Here is a 17340-nt window from a genome sequence, read left to right on the forward strand (position 1 = left end):
GGTTAGCTAGGACCAGAACTATGGTTTCCCAACATAGCTTTATGTTTGAATGCTCTGTGTTAACATTCCTTGCCTGACAAATGGTTGATCACCTCTCTGCATGTGTTAGCATCTCATACCCATTCTTCAGGGCAGAAGTCATCAATCCCATCCCATGGAGTAAATGTACCCAGAGGGGCTGCCCCTGCAGGCCCGGCCTGGATCATGACTTACACAGGTGCTCATAGTAGCCCAATTTGGGCAGATGCACTGTGTGGGGGTGACACAGTAAAGTTTCTATGCAATATGATTTTATTAGCTTTGAAACAGCTTGAACCAAAAGACAGTTAAAAATGGCCAAAAATATTTAAAAATAATAGTCATTTGTTCCTGACATGAATACTTTCAGCTGGACATTAAGTTACCAAACATGGAATCCCAGTAAGGCAGATGAGCACCCAGTGTTCCATCTGTGGGCACTCCTGGGTGTGGAATCTTGGTAGCATTGGGACCCTTCTTCCCAGTTGTTTGGATGTTGTTCTAGAATAGGTAGTCCTGGAAACAAGAAGACCAGGCTGCCTGTATTGTCACTGCTCATTCTGTTGGCCCTCTGTGATGGAGGCGGACACGGAACCCTGGCCTTTGTTGACATCGCTGATGCACACCCACTGTCCATCCACCGACTCTTTCCATAAGGTCACCTGCAAGTTAGCGCACAAAGTCACAGGTCTGCACCTGTTTCTGCTGCTCTCCAGCCCCACCCTAAATGTGGACAGAGAGGCTGTGGGAAAACACTCATTTCCCACCACACTTGCTCAAAATGCAGGGAAGGACTAAGTCATACTAGAGAGCACAGTAGGGATAGCCACATGGGATGCTGCTCTGAGTGACAGTGAGAGGAAAGATGTGGCTGGGAGCAGGTCAGGGTCAGACTGCCTATGTCATTGCAGATAGCTGAAAAGGTTTGCCCCTGGAGAAAGAAAAGCTGAGTTACTGCTCTCTGACACGTAAAATGCCTTAGGAATACCAATTTAAACACCAGGGCTTGACTCTGGTAGACAGACGTTAAGCTATCCTTTGAGATGAGGCCTACAAATCTGTTCTGGAACTGCTGCAGAGCAGAAAAGGCTACGGCAGGTGTAAAACAATGTATGTTTATTCATACTCTTAGCAATGAACAATGTTGTTTATGTATTAGTTTTCAAAAGGGAAGCCATTATGCTAAATGAAATAAGTCAGTCACAAAAGGACAGAAAGAGTGGGTAGTGAAGGGAGCTGATTCTTAGGAAAAAGGAACCTTGACATTTAGGACATCTCAGTGCTCTCCTTGCAGAGCTCGGGCTACACTGTAGCTATGTAATCCCTACACAAATTACCTCCTTTTCTGTGTAATAGGGGACATAGTACCTCAGAGGTACTATGAGATGTAATTCAGATCCACCTCTGACTAGGTGGGGCCTACTGTACATATCAGCAAGTGAAAAACCATTACAGCCTATATGTTTGCTGCCCAGGAAATGGGGTATACCTTATTGTCTCCACCTGACACGGCCAGGATGTTTGCTGTGATGGACCAGCTCACGTGCCACACAACATCATTGAACTTGTGCAGGAGTTTGGGTGACCACATATTGCCTGAGGCATCATCACAGGTCCAAATAAACACTCGACCGTCCTAGGGAAGGGCACACATCAGGAGATGGAGAAATAAGCATTCTCCCCACGGAGAGCCACCTGGATCTGCAGACAGGGAGCTGAACAATCTACTCCAGTGTCCTGCTTCTGATTTGTTTACCCTGAACACATCTCATAATAGATCAGGGGTTCTGTGGTTTCATGGAGGAACAGACCATTGCTATGGATGTTTTTCTCCCTGCCTGGCTAGTCTTTCTTATCTGAACAGGGACAGCCATCTTTTAAACCAAGCTTAGAGCCAGGTAATGGACGAATGAACAAGCAAGAACAACCAACTTCCAATAAAACATTCTACTGGGCCTGAAGGCCTTGCCCCTTAGCTTTCATTTCAGTGGTGACAGGAAATAAGCAGTAGTGTGGTCCAAGAAGGGTGACTAGGTACATGAACACAAGGCACCAAGTTTGGGCATAGAGTCAGGAGGGACCTGAACTTGGCTCTAAGCTTGGCACTACTTCTCAAGCTACTTTTGACCCATCTCAATATACACTGGCCTTACCTGGTCTGTGCGCCCGTTCTGAAGATGCCTGCTGCCCTCCCTCCCACTTCTGAATCAGGGCTGAGGACATGTGGGGTGTGGCAGACCTGAGAGCAGCTGGCAATGGTGCTGGTAGGCAGGCCAATGGACGGGGCCCAGGCAACATCTCGAACCCAGTCGCTGTGTGCCTCTAGCTTCTGCTCCTCCTTCCACTGGCCGTCTTCCTCTTCCCTACAGAGGAAACCAGAGCAGGGTGGAGAGCTTACCTTTCAAGTTTTCTTCAATGAGAATAACGAGTGGAATTCTACTTAGCTCACTAAACTGCCCATTAAGTCCCCAGGAAATGCCCTTTCCTCCATAGTTCCAAAGTTTGGGGAATACTAAAAGTGCTCAGAAAAAGAAAAGGATTTTGTTTTAAAAAAACATGTCCTAACATACTGAAAACAGTATACTGTTACTGATAGGAAGAAAGGTGACCTTGCTTGTAGAGTGGCTGAACAATGACAGGCAGAGTAGAAGTGCCCCTCTGGGGAGACAGCCGCATAACTCACTGACCTCCAGAGCTTGATGAGGTTGTCACAGCCACCTGATGCAAACTTCTTGATGTAATTGGGCTTCTGCCCTGATGGTTGGTCTATGAGGCTTCCAGGCACAACAGCAGGGGCCCAACTGACAGCGTTACAGCCAATCTGCAGAGGGAACCCATGGTGAGGCTGCACTTGAGCACATCAGGGAGAAAGGAACCTATGGACTCCTGGCGGGGGGGGGGGGGTCCCTGTTCCCTCTAGTTGTCAGGACTTGGAGTACGGCACACAATGTGATGAACAAGAATTAGGCTGACAAGTTCTTGTCATACCAACATGGGAGGCAGGATAAGGGGCCATGAGACAAGCGGATTCCTTAAGATCACTAGCCAACTATTAGCCAAATCCATGCACTTGAGATTCAGTAAGAGATCCTGTCTCAAAAAATAAAATGTGGCCGGGCGGTGGTGGTGCACGCCTTTAATCCCAGCACTCGGGAGGCAGAGGCAGGCGGATCTCTGGGAGTTCGAGGCCAGGCTGGTTCCGGGACAGGCACCAAAGCTACAGAGAAACCCTGTCTCGAAAAACAAAAACAAAAACAAAATGTGGAGAGCAACAAAGAGACTCCTGATGCCAATCCTGGGCCTATATGTAAACCTGAACATACCTATATTACTAACAAGACACACACTGGGTTATCCTTAAAGGCAAACTATTAGACCAGCCGATTTCTCAGCAAGACTCCTAGGCCAGGAGGACATAGAGTAGTGTTTTAAGTCCTCCAAGAAAATAACAGACTACAGTGCAGACTCAAAGCAGAAATGAAGAGCTTCTGCTAAGAGCATAATCCAAGGGGACTTGGCCACAAGACTAGCCTTATGAATGAATGGTGGGGGAAAGTCCTGTACTAGAGGGAGAGGAAAGACTACACTCAGCACACAGAAGAGTAAATCCCAGTAGAAAAGTACACATGCAAATGAGAAACAGCAAAACCAAAACATTAATATACAGATGAACTACAGAAGGCACCATCATAGAGGAGTCAAAACAACCAGATGACCAAATAATGACTTTTCATGATAACTTTGATCGTGGCTTACATAATTAATTTCTTTTTTGTTGTTTGTTTGGTGGCAGGGTCCTAGCTATGTAGCTTAGGCTGGCCTTGAGCTTCTCTCCTTCCTACTCAGTTTCCCAATGTAAATTATCTCAAGTCACAGACTAGGGCTGGGAAGATGGTTCAGTAGTAAAGTGCTTGCCACAAAGAATAAAAACCTGAATATGGACCCCTACAATACACATTAATAAACAGGCATAAGCCAGCATGGTGGTGCACATCTTTAATCGCAACACTTGGGAGTCAGAGGCAGCCGGTGGATCTTATTTTGAAGCCAGCCAGGTCTACAGTGTGAGTTCCAGGACAGCCAGGACTACACAGAGAAACCCTGTCTTAAAAAACCAAAATTAAACAATAAAACAGGCATGATGATGTGCATCTGCACACTTAAAGCACTAGGCTAAGGGTCAGAGACAGGAGAATCCCTGAAACTCACTGGCTAGTCTGTAGCTTTAGGTTCAGTGAAAGACTATCTCAAAAAAAAAAGTGGATGGTGGTAGAGGAAGACATCTGATACTGACCTCCTGCCTTCACACGCATATGAAGTGCACACATGCATACACTGCATTACACAAACACAAAGCAATGGACTGAGAACAAGAACCAACAATATGCTGGATGTAACTCACCTCAGCAGCAGAGACAAACACATTAAAAATGAAAGGGTAAGAAACCAAGCAAAACAGAACCGAAACCAGGCAGTAACAGTACTTGTCAAAACAGACTTTACAAAGACTCGCTGTTTTGCAGACAAAACCATATGATACAATGAATGTCACATTATCAGTCGATACAAAGATAATGATTGTCAATATACATGCACTGAGTTTAAGAGAATACACTTGTGAGACAAATATTAGAGCGCCTCAGATAATAGAGTGTTGGCAAATTCAAAAGTCTGAAATAATAAATTGCATATTTCAAAATAGAAAATAGAAGTCAAAGCAAGAGAAACTGCAGAGATTATACAAACACATGAAGACTATAATGACTAATCTTCACTATCAATTTGATTGGATTGCCTAGGAAGAAAACAAGTGGGTGTGTCTGTGAGGAACATTTCCGGAACATTCAACTGAATGTAGGTAGTACCATCCCAAGGGTTTAGGATCCTGGACTGATAAAAAAGAGGAAGTGAGCAGGTGTCCTCTGCTTCCTGACTGTGACAAACTGTCTCTCCAGTTGTCTCTTGCTGCTATGCCTTCCCCTGTCAAGACAGGTTACCACTAGACTGTAAGCCAAAATAACCTTTCCTTTCTTGAGTTGCTTTGGCCAAGGATTTTGCTGCAGCATGGAGAAATGTTATTAATATAGAGACTATAAAGAGTTTTGAACAATAAGTCATTAAAGAAATTAAGTGGAAAATAAGAAAAAAAAATTTGGGAGAGTTTGCTGTGTAGCCCTAGCTGTCCTGGAACTGACTCTGTAGACCAGGCTGGCCTCAAATTTGGAGATCCACCTGCCACCTACTGAGTACTGGAATTAAAGCATAAGTTGTCACCGCCTGGCTTGAGAAAGTTTCTTAAATAAATATAAGTGGAAACATGCTAAAAGCATGCAAAGTTTAACTAGCACACATAGATGGCAGAAATAGTAAAAGCAGTACAGAAGAGGGAACTTTATAATACTCAGACCCTACATCCAGACAAAACACAACTCTAGTTCCTGGGGCACCAATGACTTATGGCCTCCAAAGACAATGTATTCACTTATATGTGTATACACACACTAAAACCAATCTTTAAAAGAAAAACAGAGCTCAACCTAATGATGCTTCCCAAGGTGTAGAAAAGTAAAACAAAACAAAACAAAAAACCATGATAAATATAAGGAAAGAAAAAGACCAGCGCAAACTAGGTGGTGGTAGCTATACCTTGAATCCCAGCACTAGGAAGGCAGAGGCAGGGGAATCTCTGAGTTCCAGGCCAGCCTGGTCTACAGAGGGAGTTCTAGGACAGCCAGGGCTATGCAGAGAAGCCCTGATTAAAAGAATAAAGAGTAAGACCAGAGCAGAAAAGAAAAATGAAACTGAGACTGAAAGGACAGAAAGGATCAATGAAACATAACTGACAAATCTTTTTTTTTTCCTTTCACCTATTTATTTAAAAAGTCTTAGTCCAAGAGTGGTGGTGCACACCTTTAATCCCAGAATTTAGGAAGCAGAGATAGGAGGATCTCTATGAGTGTGAGGTCAGTCTGGTCTACAGAACAAGTTCCAGGACAGCCAGGGTTACACAGAGAAACCCTGTCTTGAAAAACCAAAAGAAAAAAGGAAAATAAAAAAACTCTCGCTACAGAACTCAGAGCCTAGGCTGGCCTTGAACCTGAGGTCCTTCAGCCTCAGTTTCCTGAACTGAATGCCACCATCACAAGATATTTGAGTCTTGGGAGTACTTTCTAGTGACAGCAAGGTCTACTGTATGGTCACACAAATGGGAGGCCAGGGCTACACAGAGAAACCCTGTCTGAAAGACTAACCAAACAAACAAAATCTCTAGGACATAACAGACAGGGTACTATTTGGGAAGAGGAAGTAGACCACTGGGAGAAGATAGGGTAATAGATGGTGAATATGACCAAACTACATGATATGCATGTCTGAAAATGTCCAAACGTGGAGCTCTACACAATGAATATACACTGACAGAAAAAGCAGAGAGGTAAACGTGAAATTGCCAGATGATCTAGCTATTTCACAGAAATATATATACCTAAGGGAATTAGAGATACGAAAACATACCCATAACCGTTCACAGCAATATTTACTAATAAAAACTGAAAATGCCCACGATCAGACAGGAAAATGAATGAGGGTTTAACAGACAAACCCTGAAAATGAATATTTGCTAGTTTGTTCTTTCATGTATAAGTGTTTTTGAGAATTACAAGATATCCATTTATGGGCTCAAGAAATTTGAATTTCCATTTTCCACAATGCTTTCTGGACTGTTTCAACCTTAAGGCCCAAGAACTAGAAAGCACAGGGAACTAGATCTCTAGGTCATTCTTGGAAACACCACTGAATTCCGGGGTCCCCAATGCATGTCAGCCTGAGGCTTCTGTAGCAAGGTGGCAGTTGGTGTGCCCTCACACTTCCATCCCCAACCTGGGGCTTCCTAGGAAAGGCCAGTGCCACCTCTGCCTTGGACTGAGAAGGCTGGTGCAGATGCTGTTCCTCAGAGTAAAGAGGTCCAGCAAGATCTAACCTATAGCCCCTCCCAGGCACTGCTCAGCAGGGTCACTCGGTCTCCTCCTGGGAGCACAGAAGACTTCAGCACAGCATGCTCTCTCTCCTCCATGCAAAAGGCAGGGGCTGGACTCACCGTGTGAGCATTGTTAATCTTCTTCACTTCCCACTGGCCTTCTCCTGTATAGGTCAGCAGGGAGATGGCCCCATCGGAGCTCCCACAGGCCAAAATCAGGCCATAGTCATGAGGGGCCCAGCATACAGAGTTCACTGTGAAAGGAGGCATAATGCGCAGGCTTACATCATACACTATTATTTTGCTAAATTCTTAGAAAAACCACAGGGATTGCCAGTGGCCAGTTAACATTTGGCCAAATTAAGGAAAATTTACAGCACTTCCTAAGCTTGCCTTCACAAAACGAGAATATGTTGGGAAGCTTCACTGTTTTTTGGGGTTTATTCTTATTTCATGTGCATTGTCTGCATGTATATGAGGGTATTGGATCCACTGGAACTGGAGTTACAGACAGCTGCGAGCTGCCATGTGGGTGCTGGGTATTGAACCTGGGTCCTCTGGAGGACCAGCCTGTGCTCTTAACCACTGAGGCATTGCCCCAGCCCCCACTGTTCTCAATAAACCTTTCTCTGGACTGACCTCAGCTGTGGACAGACTAGTGGAAAAGCCAATCAGTTTACAAAGGATGAACAAGAGCAAGGGCAGGGAGCCTGGGACGAGACCAGAACAGAGGCCCTTCCCACCCATAGGCCCCCTGCTCACTGCTAACTCTACATACCCGAGGAGTCGTGTCCGGAATGCTCATGAGTCTTCTCCCAAGTGCCGTTTTCCTCCTTCCAGATAATGACTTTCCGGTCGTAGGAACAGGAAGCCAGGATGTTGCCATACATGGGGTGGGCCCAGGCTACCTGCCATACTGGTCCTTCATGTCTGCAAGGGAGGGAGTCAGGATGCTCAGAGGGTCAGGGGATTCACAGTGCTACCTCTCTCTGGAGAGACAACAGAATGTTGCCATGGTCTTAGTTTTTTGAATCAGGGTCTCACATTATATACTCTGGTTAGCCTTGAGCTTGTGATCCTTCCAATGCTAGGAAAAAGGTATGTGCCACCATACCTAAATTTGGTCTGCATTCTATTAAGTTTAAAATAAAAATTTCATATCTTGGAATGAGTTACTAAAATACCAAATTGCCTCTTTGCCAAAACCCAAGTAACAAGTGGCAAGTCTAACAAGCTACAATTTCAAAGTCTTAGGCAGCTACATGTAAGATGAAAATACATCTGATTTTTCTTGGTGACAAAGTGACAAGGACTATAGCCATTTCTGCAATTTGCAGCCTACATCCAAATAGAAATGGTAAATTCAGAGTCATGCAAACAAATGTATTTGTTTTCCTTATCCCAGTTCACCAATCCCTGGGATTCTACTTCTGGAGCCCTTGCAGACCCAGGTACCCCAGGTTAGGAACCCACACTATGTGAAAGGCTCTGATGGAAAGCAGAGAGGTGGCCATGAAAATGAGCCAAGACCCCCAGGGCTAGGGAGAGAGAAGAGCAGACATCTGACACATACTCCCTGGCCATCTGCCATGGACAAACAACACAACAGGATGTATAAAATTTGTCTTATGGGCCCAGCGGGTAAAGCACTTGCTGTGTAAGCCTGAACATCTGAGTTCAATCCCCAGTACCCAAGGAAAGGTAGAGGAGAGAATTCCACAAAGTGTGAGCCTGCACAGGTGCCCCAAGCAGGTTTATCTCGTGATCATACTTACCAAATGACACTTCAGGTCAAATGGCTAAATATGTGCAGGATGGCAGTCATGTTCATTGCTTCTGAACATGGCAGTGGTTGCCCTTATCAAAGATCTACTGAGGACGGGCCCTGGATGGAGGCAGGATTAGCCCATCTGGGATTAAGCAGAGGAGGGCTCCAAGACATAAAGTGCCTCATTTGCCCAGGTCTCCTAGTGGTGGAGCTAGGGCTCATACCTGCATCTCTGCTAAGGGCACAGGGGTCTGAGCTCTTAGCATCCTCATTGCTGAGTGCACTCTGGAACTGCTCTGAATTCGTGCTTTCATCCTTCCTCCCAGGTCCAATGATCCAGCTATCACCAAGACCGTCTCCAAGCTTGTTGACACTTACCCTCTGAGGTCTGCAATGAGGATCTGCCCTCCGTTTCGCACATCAAAGATTTTGACGGACCTGTCCGAGGAGCAGGTTGCTAGGCGCGTGCCATAATAGTCCATCTGGGCATCATGCTGCAAGGGAGGACAACTGGGGAAGCCTGCAGGATGGGTGGTGAAGCCCCAGCCAGGCCTAGTATAGACCAGAATCTACCCAAACTCTATCTGTGCATCATGTTGCAAGGGGAGGACAGCACAGGAAGCCTGTAGGAACCAATCAGCCTGAACCAGTCTCAAAGAATCATCACCTCATGGACAAGAAGCTAGAATGTTGGTATTATCAATTCCCTGCCAGACAGCGTCCTACTGGAAGGGACCAAACAAGCCATACTGAGCTGGTTGTTCCGGACCCTTCATGCACTTTTTCCAATCCTGTTCTGTGAGTGGGTACAGGAGGAAAAACTGACTTCACTGTCCTGATCACAGGCTTCATGGGCTATTGGGGAAGACACCTTGAGGCTCAGCCTAGCCTCAGACCCCAAGGTTACTGACTGAGAGCAGGCCTCAGAATACTTCAGGCTCTGTGCAGCACTCTCTAAGGTACTGTGGGCCTGAATACAGGGTTCCATACAGATGTGTGTCCTCTCACTGCACCAAAGTCCCTAGCAGTGTGCCTAGGACTCCAGATTCCACACCCATGGGAACAATGCCTGAAGTGTCAATTGCTACTGCTGCTCAAAACCAACTTTGACACCGACTGGAAACGGGCTAGCTGCTGTTGGACAGTAACTATATTAATTAAATCACTGCTTGGCCCATTAGCTCTAGCTTCTTATTGGCTAACTCCTACATCTTAATTTAAGCCATCTCCATTAATCTGTGCATCACCACAAGGTCGTGGCCTACCAGCAAAGCTTCAGCACAACTGTCTCTGTTGGCGGCTCCACGGCTGTCTCTGACTCCGCCTCCTTTCTCCCAGCATTCAGTTTAGTTTTCCCCTCCTTCCTAAGTTCTGCCCTATCAACAGGCCAAGGCAGTTCCTTTATTCACCAGTAGTATTCATAGCATAGAGAGGGGTATCCCACATCAGGCTCTTGCCCCAGTTCTGGGCCTATTTCTGCAGCATGTATGGTCTCCTTCAACACTAGTCCCTTGTTGGCGGGATCACCTATCCAAGTGGTTGCTGCTTTCCTATTTGTCCCACCCCGCAGATTTCAGCAACAGGCAGCAGTTATAACATATCAAAAAGGTGCTATATAGAATTTAACATTCCTTTGTCACCTCCCTACTCAAGGACAACGGTTTCTCTGGAAGGTCATCTTTTACTGTGTTAGGCTTTGCTGACCTGGTAGGCAGGCTGCAGGTCCATTTCAAAGCCCTTCTCAGCAGAGTTCTATCATACTGGGAAGGAGGGCACAGTACCTGGGGTGGGAATTCTATCTCTTTAGCTTATCTGTTGTACAATCTTTGAAAATTTAGCTATTTCTTTAACCTTCAGTTTCCATAGCTTTCAAAGGGGCTAAGGAGTGCACTGGCTTCTAGGGTCCTTGCAGATTTATCAAGGCACTGAATGATAAATACTTGGGGTCTGATGACAGACTTCGGGAGCACACAAATATTTCCAATGACTATACTGCCTCACCTGGTCCCGGGAGGAAACCAAGACACTGGCAAGGCTATCTAGATTGGATCTTATTGCCCTTGGGCCCATGCCAGCTCCAGGCATGTGGTCTCACAGTTAGACTGCTCATGACCAAAAACAGCAAAATGTACAATTTTGCATCAGAACCCCAAGACAAGTACCAGGGGTCAGGCTGGGAGGTTGAGACCACCTGGCCTGGGCCCTGCTCCAAGGCTGCCTGCATTGTTTGGCTGCAGGAAGCAGGCTGAGTTTTTCTGTCTGAGACTTTCACCTCTGGACCTTCCCCAGCAGCACTACACTATGCCCTGAGGATTGACTTCATGCCCAAGGGCCTGCAGTGGCCTACTCTCTGGGGTAAGACAGATAAGTTCAGCTGTCTCTGTTCTAGGCTTTTGCTGTGACTGCCACTGACTTCCCACTCTCCATCATTGAACCCCCTTTCCATGAAGCTGAGAAGTGGCTTTAGGAAAGAGAAAGGTAGAAAGATGATTGTCAACCTCTGCCCCCAACTTGGCCTTACTCTCAGTATGAAGACTGAAGGGCCTGAGCTGTACAACAGAACATTTCTCACAGCGAAGAGAAGCTACTGTCAAAGCCTTGCAAACCCAGAGGTCAAGTGGGAGAACGATTAAACCCTGGAGACTGTGGGCTGCCGGGAACTACTACACAGTTGGACCCCCAGAGAGGAGAATGCCCCTGTCCAGGCCCAGAAGGGATGAGTAGATACTTACAATCATGTCCTCATGAGAGGTGTCCACGGTGTTAATTACTGACACCTAGAACCAAAGACAATCTGTGACGTCACTGGCAGCAGCTACAACAATCATCTTATTAAAGCATCAACTCTTCCTAAGGTTCTTAGGGGCGTCTGTGCTTATTCCATAAATATTTTCTTTTTATTTCTTTCGAGATTGGCTCTCATTATGTAATTCAGGCTGGCCTTGAATTTACTAACCTCTTGCCCCAGCCTCCCAAATGCCAGAATATATGTGCATTTCCAGCTAAGGACCTTCTTTTTTCTTTTGGTTTTTTTGAGACAAGGTTTCTTTGTGGTTTTGGAGCCTGTCCTGGAACTAGCTCATGTAGACCAGACTGGCCTCAAACTCACAGAAATCCTCTTGCCTCTGCCCCCCACCCCTCCCCACCAAGTGCTGGGATTAAAGGTGTGCACCACCACTGCCCAGTTAAGGACCTTCTTTGTATTGAGTATTGTAGGCTGACAGGAGTGTGAATGGCTGTTCTAGTCTCAGAGAAGCTCATGTAAATAACCTGCCAGGAGCCTAGCCACACCATGGTTTGTGTGGGTAGGGGGAACCCAGATGAGGGGATATACAGCTGCCTTAAGTGATGAGAACCAGAGAGAAGATATAATCCAAGTAGAAAAGGATCCCGTGGTCAAAGATAGTCTGAGAACTTGAGTCACTGAGCCTGGAGCACAGGCCTGGCAGCTCTCAAAGGTGAGGTGAGACCAAGAAGGATCAAAGTTCACATTCCCTTTCTGCACTGCAGAGCTTCTGATGGCCCAGAAAGTTTCAGACCAGGACTTAAGTTGCTTCTGAGGCTACTCTCTGACAGGCCTGCCTAGATTCACCTTAGTGGGACCAAGGTTTGATTGTAGAGGCAGGAAACAGCCATGATGGCCATCAGTGTTTTCCCCATTTGTTTTTAAATCAGCCTCCCTTGATCCCCAACTAGCCAAATGCTTACATATACAAAAGCCCTGGACAGTTACAGTACTTTATGCTCCTTCTCTGGGGGAGAATGTAGGCTCCAACTATTTGTAGATTTTACATATTCTCTATCTGTCTTAATACATAGTTCTAGCCGACCTGGAACTCACTATGTAGACCAGGCTGTCCACAGACTCTGAGATCCACCTGCCTCTGCCTCCTGAGTGCTGGGACTAAAGGCACATGACATCATATCCCTCAGCTTTGAATCTCTTCAAAATTATTATTTTTTAAAATTTTTTTTAAAGATTTATTTATTTATTATGTGTACAGCATTCCTTCCATGTGTGCCCGCAGGCCAGAAGGGGGCGCCAGGTCTCATTACAGATGGTTGTGAGCCACCATGTGGTTGCTGGGAATTGAACTCAGAACCTCTGGAAGAGCAGCCAGTGCTCTTAACCACTGAGCCGTCTCTCCAGCCCTTCAAAATTATTTAAGATAACATTTGACAGACAGAAGGAACTCAGTAACTATCCACTGAATTAATAAATGAACAAAAATACACATTTTGGGTTTTTGGCTCAGCAGCTATTTAATTCTTGGAAGAGAAAAGGGGACTTTTCCATTTGAGATTGGCATTTCTCACCATTTCCCACATCCTTTTCCAGGGCAAACCTCACAGTTACCAAGCCTGACACTTCACGGCAGGCTGTTGTGGTGCTGGACCATAGCACTCCAGAAACTCAGGAAGGTGACAAGAATTTTAGGCTAGCTAGCCCGGGCTACTTTTCAGAAAGGTAGGCCTTGGGAGAGCATGGTAGCAAGGCATTCAGAAGGCACACACTCAGTAGGTACAGGTTTTCTTGAGAATTCTAAGTGCTCTACAAAGTGCGCTCGAAGGTCTGCAAAGACTAGAAGAGGAAGAACTGCACCTGCCTGCAGATGCTAACGTTTTCCCATGAGCATCAGGAGGCACCAGGAGCAGTCAGTTATAACCAACAGAAAGACTAAACAAGAGTCAGTGAAGAGAAAGGCCTTGCCAAAGCCACACCGTTGGGAATAAACCCTAGCTACTAACCTACTAACACTCAGCATACAGTCCAGGTTACCAGGGCCAGAAACACCTCTGTCCCCGCTGCGCCACACAACACACATTAGTATATGGTGGGCGGTGTGCTCAAGAATCCCCACAATCCAGATTGACTGAGGGAAAAGCAATTTGACACCGGTCAGCCAAAGGACCTTGGGTGTTTCTTTCTGACCATTCTCACCCAAAGTCATTGGCTGTGATCCACACTTTGGGATGCTCTTGGAGCACTCAACACTTAGGGGGTTACTGGAACACAGTCAGAAACAGCAATCAAAACACTTCAGCTCATCAGAACCACACCAGGTACACGTTTAGAATGAGTTCAAGGACCAGCTTAAGAGTCTCCAACTCAGCAACAGAGGGACCAAAGGGCGACAGAAGAGGGAGGCAGCTCCCTGTGCCACTGTGCCAATCAGGTCTAAGACTTCCAGCGGCTGGTTCTCATTCATTCACACAGTGACTCAGGGGGCAGTGGAGATACACTGCAGATACCATAGAAGTTAGTAAAATCCGAGACGGTGCCCTAGACTAGCTAGGCCTCCCACCCATTTCCCGAAGGTTATCACACCCGGGAGCCCTGTGTCTAAGTAACTGATCCCGCCACTACTTCTGTTGAGGTAGTAGGTGGCAGGACCGAATGGTTAGGAAGATTTGGATCTCAGCTTTGCCCCTGCCCAGCTCAAGTGTTGACAGCAGCACTGGCTTCGCAGGCTACCTGCGGGCGGAAATGTGAGCGACAGTGGGAACGTACTAAGGACTCCGTAGACAGCAGCTCCTCTGATAACTTTGGCTTTTTTTTTTTCCAATTACGAAGGACAAGATACGAGATTGGCAGGAGGTGCCACAGTAGCCCGGGCCTCTGAGTTCCGGAAGGCCCGGCGGCCTTGTCATAGCTCCCACTCTGAAACCCGCAGAGGCAGGACACGCAAACTTTGAGGAAGTGAAAGGGGGGGCTGGACAGCCCGAAGGTCACGACTGCCGCCGGGACTGCAACACTTACCATAGCTGTGGCAGCGGCGACTCACGGCCTCGGACGTGGCAGCACTGAACGCTTCACTTCCGGTGCCGGCCCGCAGCCGACAGACCGTCATCTAGGAGCTTCCGGTCAGCAACACAGTCGACTTACACAAAGGTTCCGCCGCTCCTGGAACCAGCGCCCCGTCTACCTCCCTCCGCTCAGCTCTTATTTTGGTTGTCCGTGAGAGTCTGGTTGCTATGGCGACCCTAATCACGGGATTTTACAATAGTGTCACTTGTGGATTTTTTTTTTTTTAACCTGGACCAGGCTTTCCTGGTTTCTGAGATATATAAATGAAATGACCAGTGATTACAACTTCACCCTCCTTTTCTGTGGGTTCTGGATCCCTCTGGCTTTTATCACGAACGTTGTACAGGTTAATCTCGCGAGTAGACTGGGCTAGTGTTTTATTATGTTTCCTAGAGGACGGCTCTGCTATAGGGCTGATGACTTCAGAGACCCCAGACTTCTAGAGAGATCCCCTGGGATCCTATGAGTCTGGTCCATGAGGAATACTGGAAGTCCTGTCGGGACCCCCAAATCCCCAGTGTCTCCAACTGTTAGTGCACCAACTTTCTTCACGGACAGCAAACCAAAGTCTCTAATCCCAGTGACTCTGACTGCTCCAAGAGAGGGCAATTTGAGACCCCTCCCCCCAACTTCTTGCCCCTAGCTTTTTGGTTTTCTTTTCTTTTCTTTTCTTTTTTTCTTCCTTCTTCTTCTTCTTCTTCTTTTTTTTTTTTTTTTTTTTTGGTTTTCTCTGTAGCTTTGGAGCCTGTCCTGGAACTAGCTCTTGTAGACCAGGCTGGCCTCGAACTCACAGAGATCTGCCTGCTTCTGCCTCCCGAGTATCTCTCGCTCTCTTATTTTTTTTTCCCCTGAGACAGGATTTCTCTGTAGCTTTGGAGCCTGTCCTGGAACTAACTCTTGTAGACCAGGCTGGCCTCAAACTCACAGAGATCCGCCTGCCTCTACCTCCAAGTACTGGGATTAAAGGCGTGCGCCACCACACTTAGGTTTTCGTTTTTTCATTTTCTACACAAGCACTGCAAGGAGCATGCTGAGCCGCAGCACAGCTCCTCAGAAACATATGGTTCCATACGCCCACCCTCTGCAGATCTTAAGAAGCCAGTGGTTCAGGGTGGAACCTCCACCCCACCCTCACCTCCACCCCAGCTAAATCAAAATCTCTTCTGGTCCTATGATGAAACTGGGATCAAAAACCCTGGCTGGAGAAAGCTACCAGCAAAATGCCAAAGCTCGAGGAGTAAGAAGGGGTTTGGGGGAGGGGCTAGGAGAGTGGCAGCCTCATATCCCTGCCTTCCCACCTCAGTGCCTTTGAGGCCTTTCTTTTCCTCCAGGGAGAAGTTACCACAGGAATATGAAGAGGCAGTACTTAGGGTAAAACAGAAAACAGACTTGAGGGACCAACGTGGGTTTCTCTAAGGCACAGGCCCCTCTGTAGCTGCACCGCTAGTCCTTCGATCAATAAGGCCAAGTTAGTTTTCTCGGAGCCTTACATTTCTCCAGTGGAAACGGTAACAACAGGCACCTTATATGTAAATATAATGCATGAGGTGTCATTGTTATTGATGGAATTTCCTGGTATAAATTCTGAAGCTGAAGACATTGAGGATCTCGGATAAGCGACAGCAAATGAAGACATCTGAAGGTAGACCAGAAGACATGGTGTCTTAAAGTTTTAATGTGCCAACTCTGGCTAAAGATGGAAACTATCAGAACTTTATATCTTACTTCTGAGGGCCCATTCTTTGCCTCTTGGAGTAGCTGTCTCCTTCTCTGTTACGTGGGAAGCACAGGGTAAGTGCTTCTTCAAGGACAAGTGTCTCTTCTCTTGGGACCAGCAATGTTTCATTTTGATTTTGTGAACATTTGCATATCCGTGAGATATCCTGGGATGGGATCCAAGTCTGATTAAAAACACATACGTTTTATATACTCTTACACACATAGCCAGACTATATATATATATATATATATATATATATATATATATATATATATATATATATATGGTTTTTTGAGATAGAGTTTCTCTGTGTAGCTTTGGAACCTGTCCTGGAACTCGCTCTGTAGACCAGACTGGCCTTGGAACTCACAGAGATCTGCCTGTCTCTGCCTCCAGAGTGCTGGTATTAAAAGTGTGCCCCAACCACCACCCGACCATATTTTGAATAATTTTGTGCCCAAAGCAAACTTATGTGGTGTGGGATTTCCTGCTTGTGGCATCATGTTGGCACTCAGAAAGTTTCAGATTTGCAGATTCAGGATGCTCAGCCTATAAAACCTACTCTGAAAGTTGATGTTGGATTAAATTAACCTTGGAACTGAAACAGTGGTCAGAAGTTAGATGAGGCCACTGATATTTGATCTGGGGGCCAGGTCAGCTTGGGAAGAGCTGGGATTTTGTGTGTATAAATTGATATTTGTTTCTCAGTCTGGCATATTTTCTTACCTGTGAGAGGTTTGCCAAATTCAGTTTACTGGTGAGGGTGTGCTGGTTAGGTGTTTTTGTTTGTTTATTTTGTTGTTGTTGTTTTGGTTTTGCCAATTTGACAAATGGGAATTTCATTGAGTAAGTTGCATCCATCCATAGGCACGTCTGTTGGGGTATTTTCTTGATTAATGATTGATGTGGGAGGGCCCAGTCCTCTGTGGTTGGCACCAACCCTGGGTAGGTGGTTCTGGAAAGTATAAGACAGCAGGCCACGAGGAGCAAGCCAGTGAGCAGCTCTCCTCCATGGTCTCTACTTCAGTTCCTGTCTCCGGATTCCCCCC

At 46.3% G+C, this 17340-nt stretch overlaps 1 protein-coding gene across 1 annotated transcript; it reads right to left on the reverse strand.

Annotated features, from left to right (window-relative positions):
• Window positions 1-279: 279 nt before the first annotated feature.
• On the reverse strand, window positions 280-14602 carry Sec13 (SEC13 homolog, nuclear pore and COPII coat complex component). The gene is made up of 9 exons (XM_041678713.1): window positions 14524-14602; window positions 11495-11539; window positions 9141-9256; window positions 7773-7924; window positions 7115-7248; window positions 2706-2839; window positions 2258-2381; window positions 1508-1654; window positions 280-680 (listed from the first exon to the last, which is right to left on the reverse strand). Exons 1-9 carry the CDS (start codon window positions 14524-14526, stop codon window positions 567-569), a joined length of 969 nt encoding a protein of 322 aa, XP_041534647.1. The 5' UTR covers window positions 14527-14602; the 3' UTR covers window positions 280-566.
• Window positions 14603-17340: the final 2738 nt, after the last annotated feature.

The sequence above is a fragment of the Microtus oregoni genome, unplaced genomic scaffold (genome assembly GCF_018167655.1).
Source record: "Microtus oregoni isolate MIOR12 unplaced genomic scaffold, Mior012 000002F_ref0000024, whole genome shotgun sequence".
In the NCBI taxonomy this organism is placed as follows: domain Eukaryota; kingdom Metazoa; phylum Chordata; class Mammalia; order Rodentia; family Cricetidae; genus Microtus; species Microtus oregoni.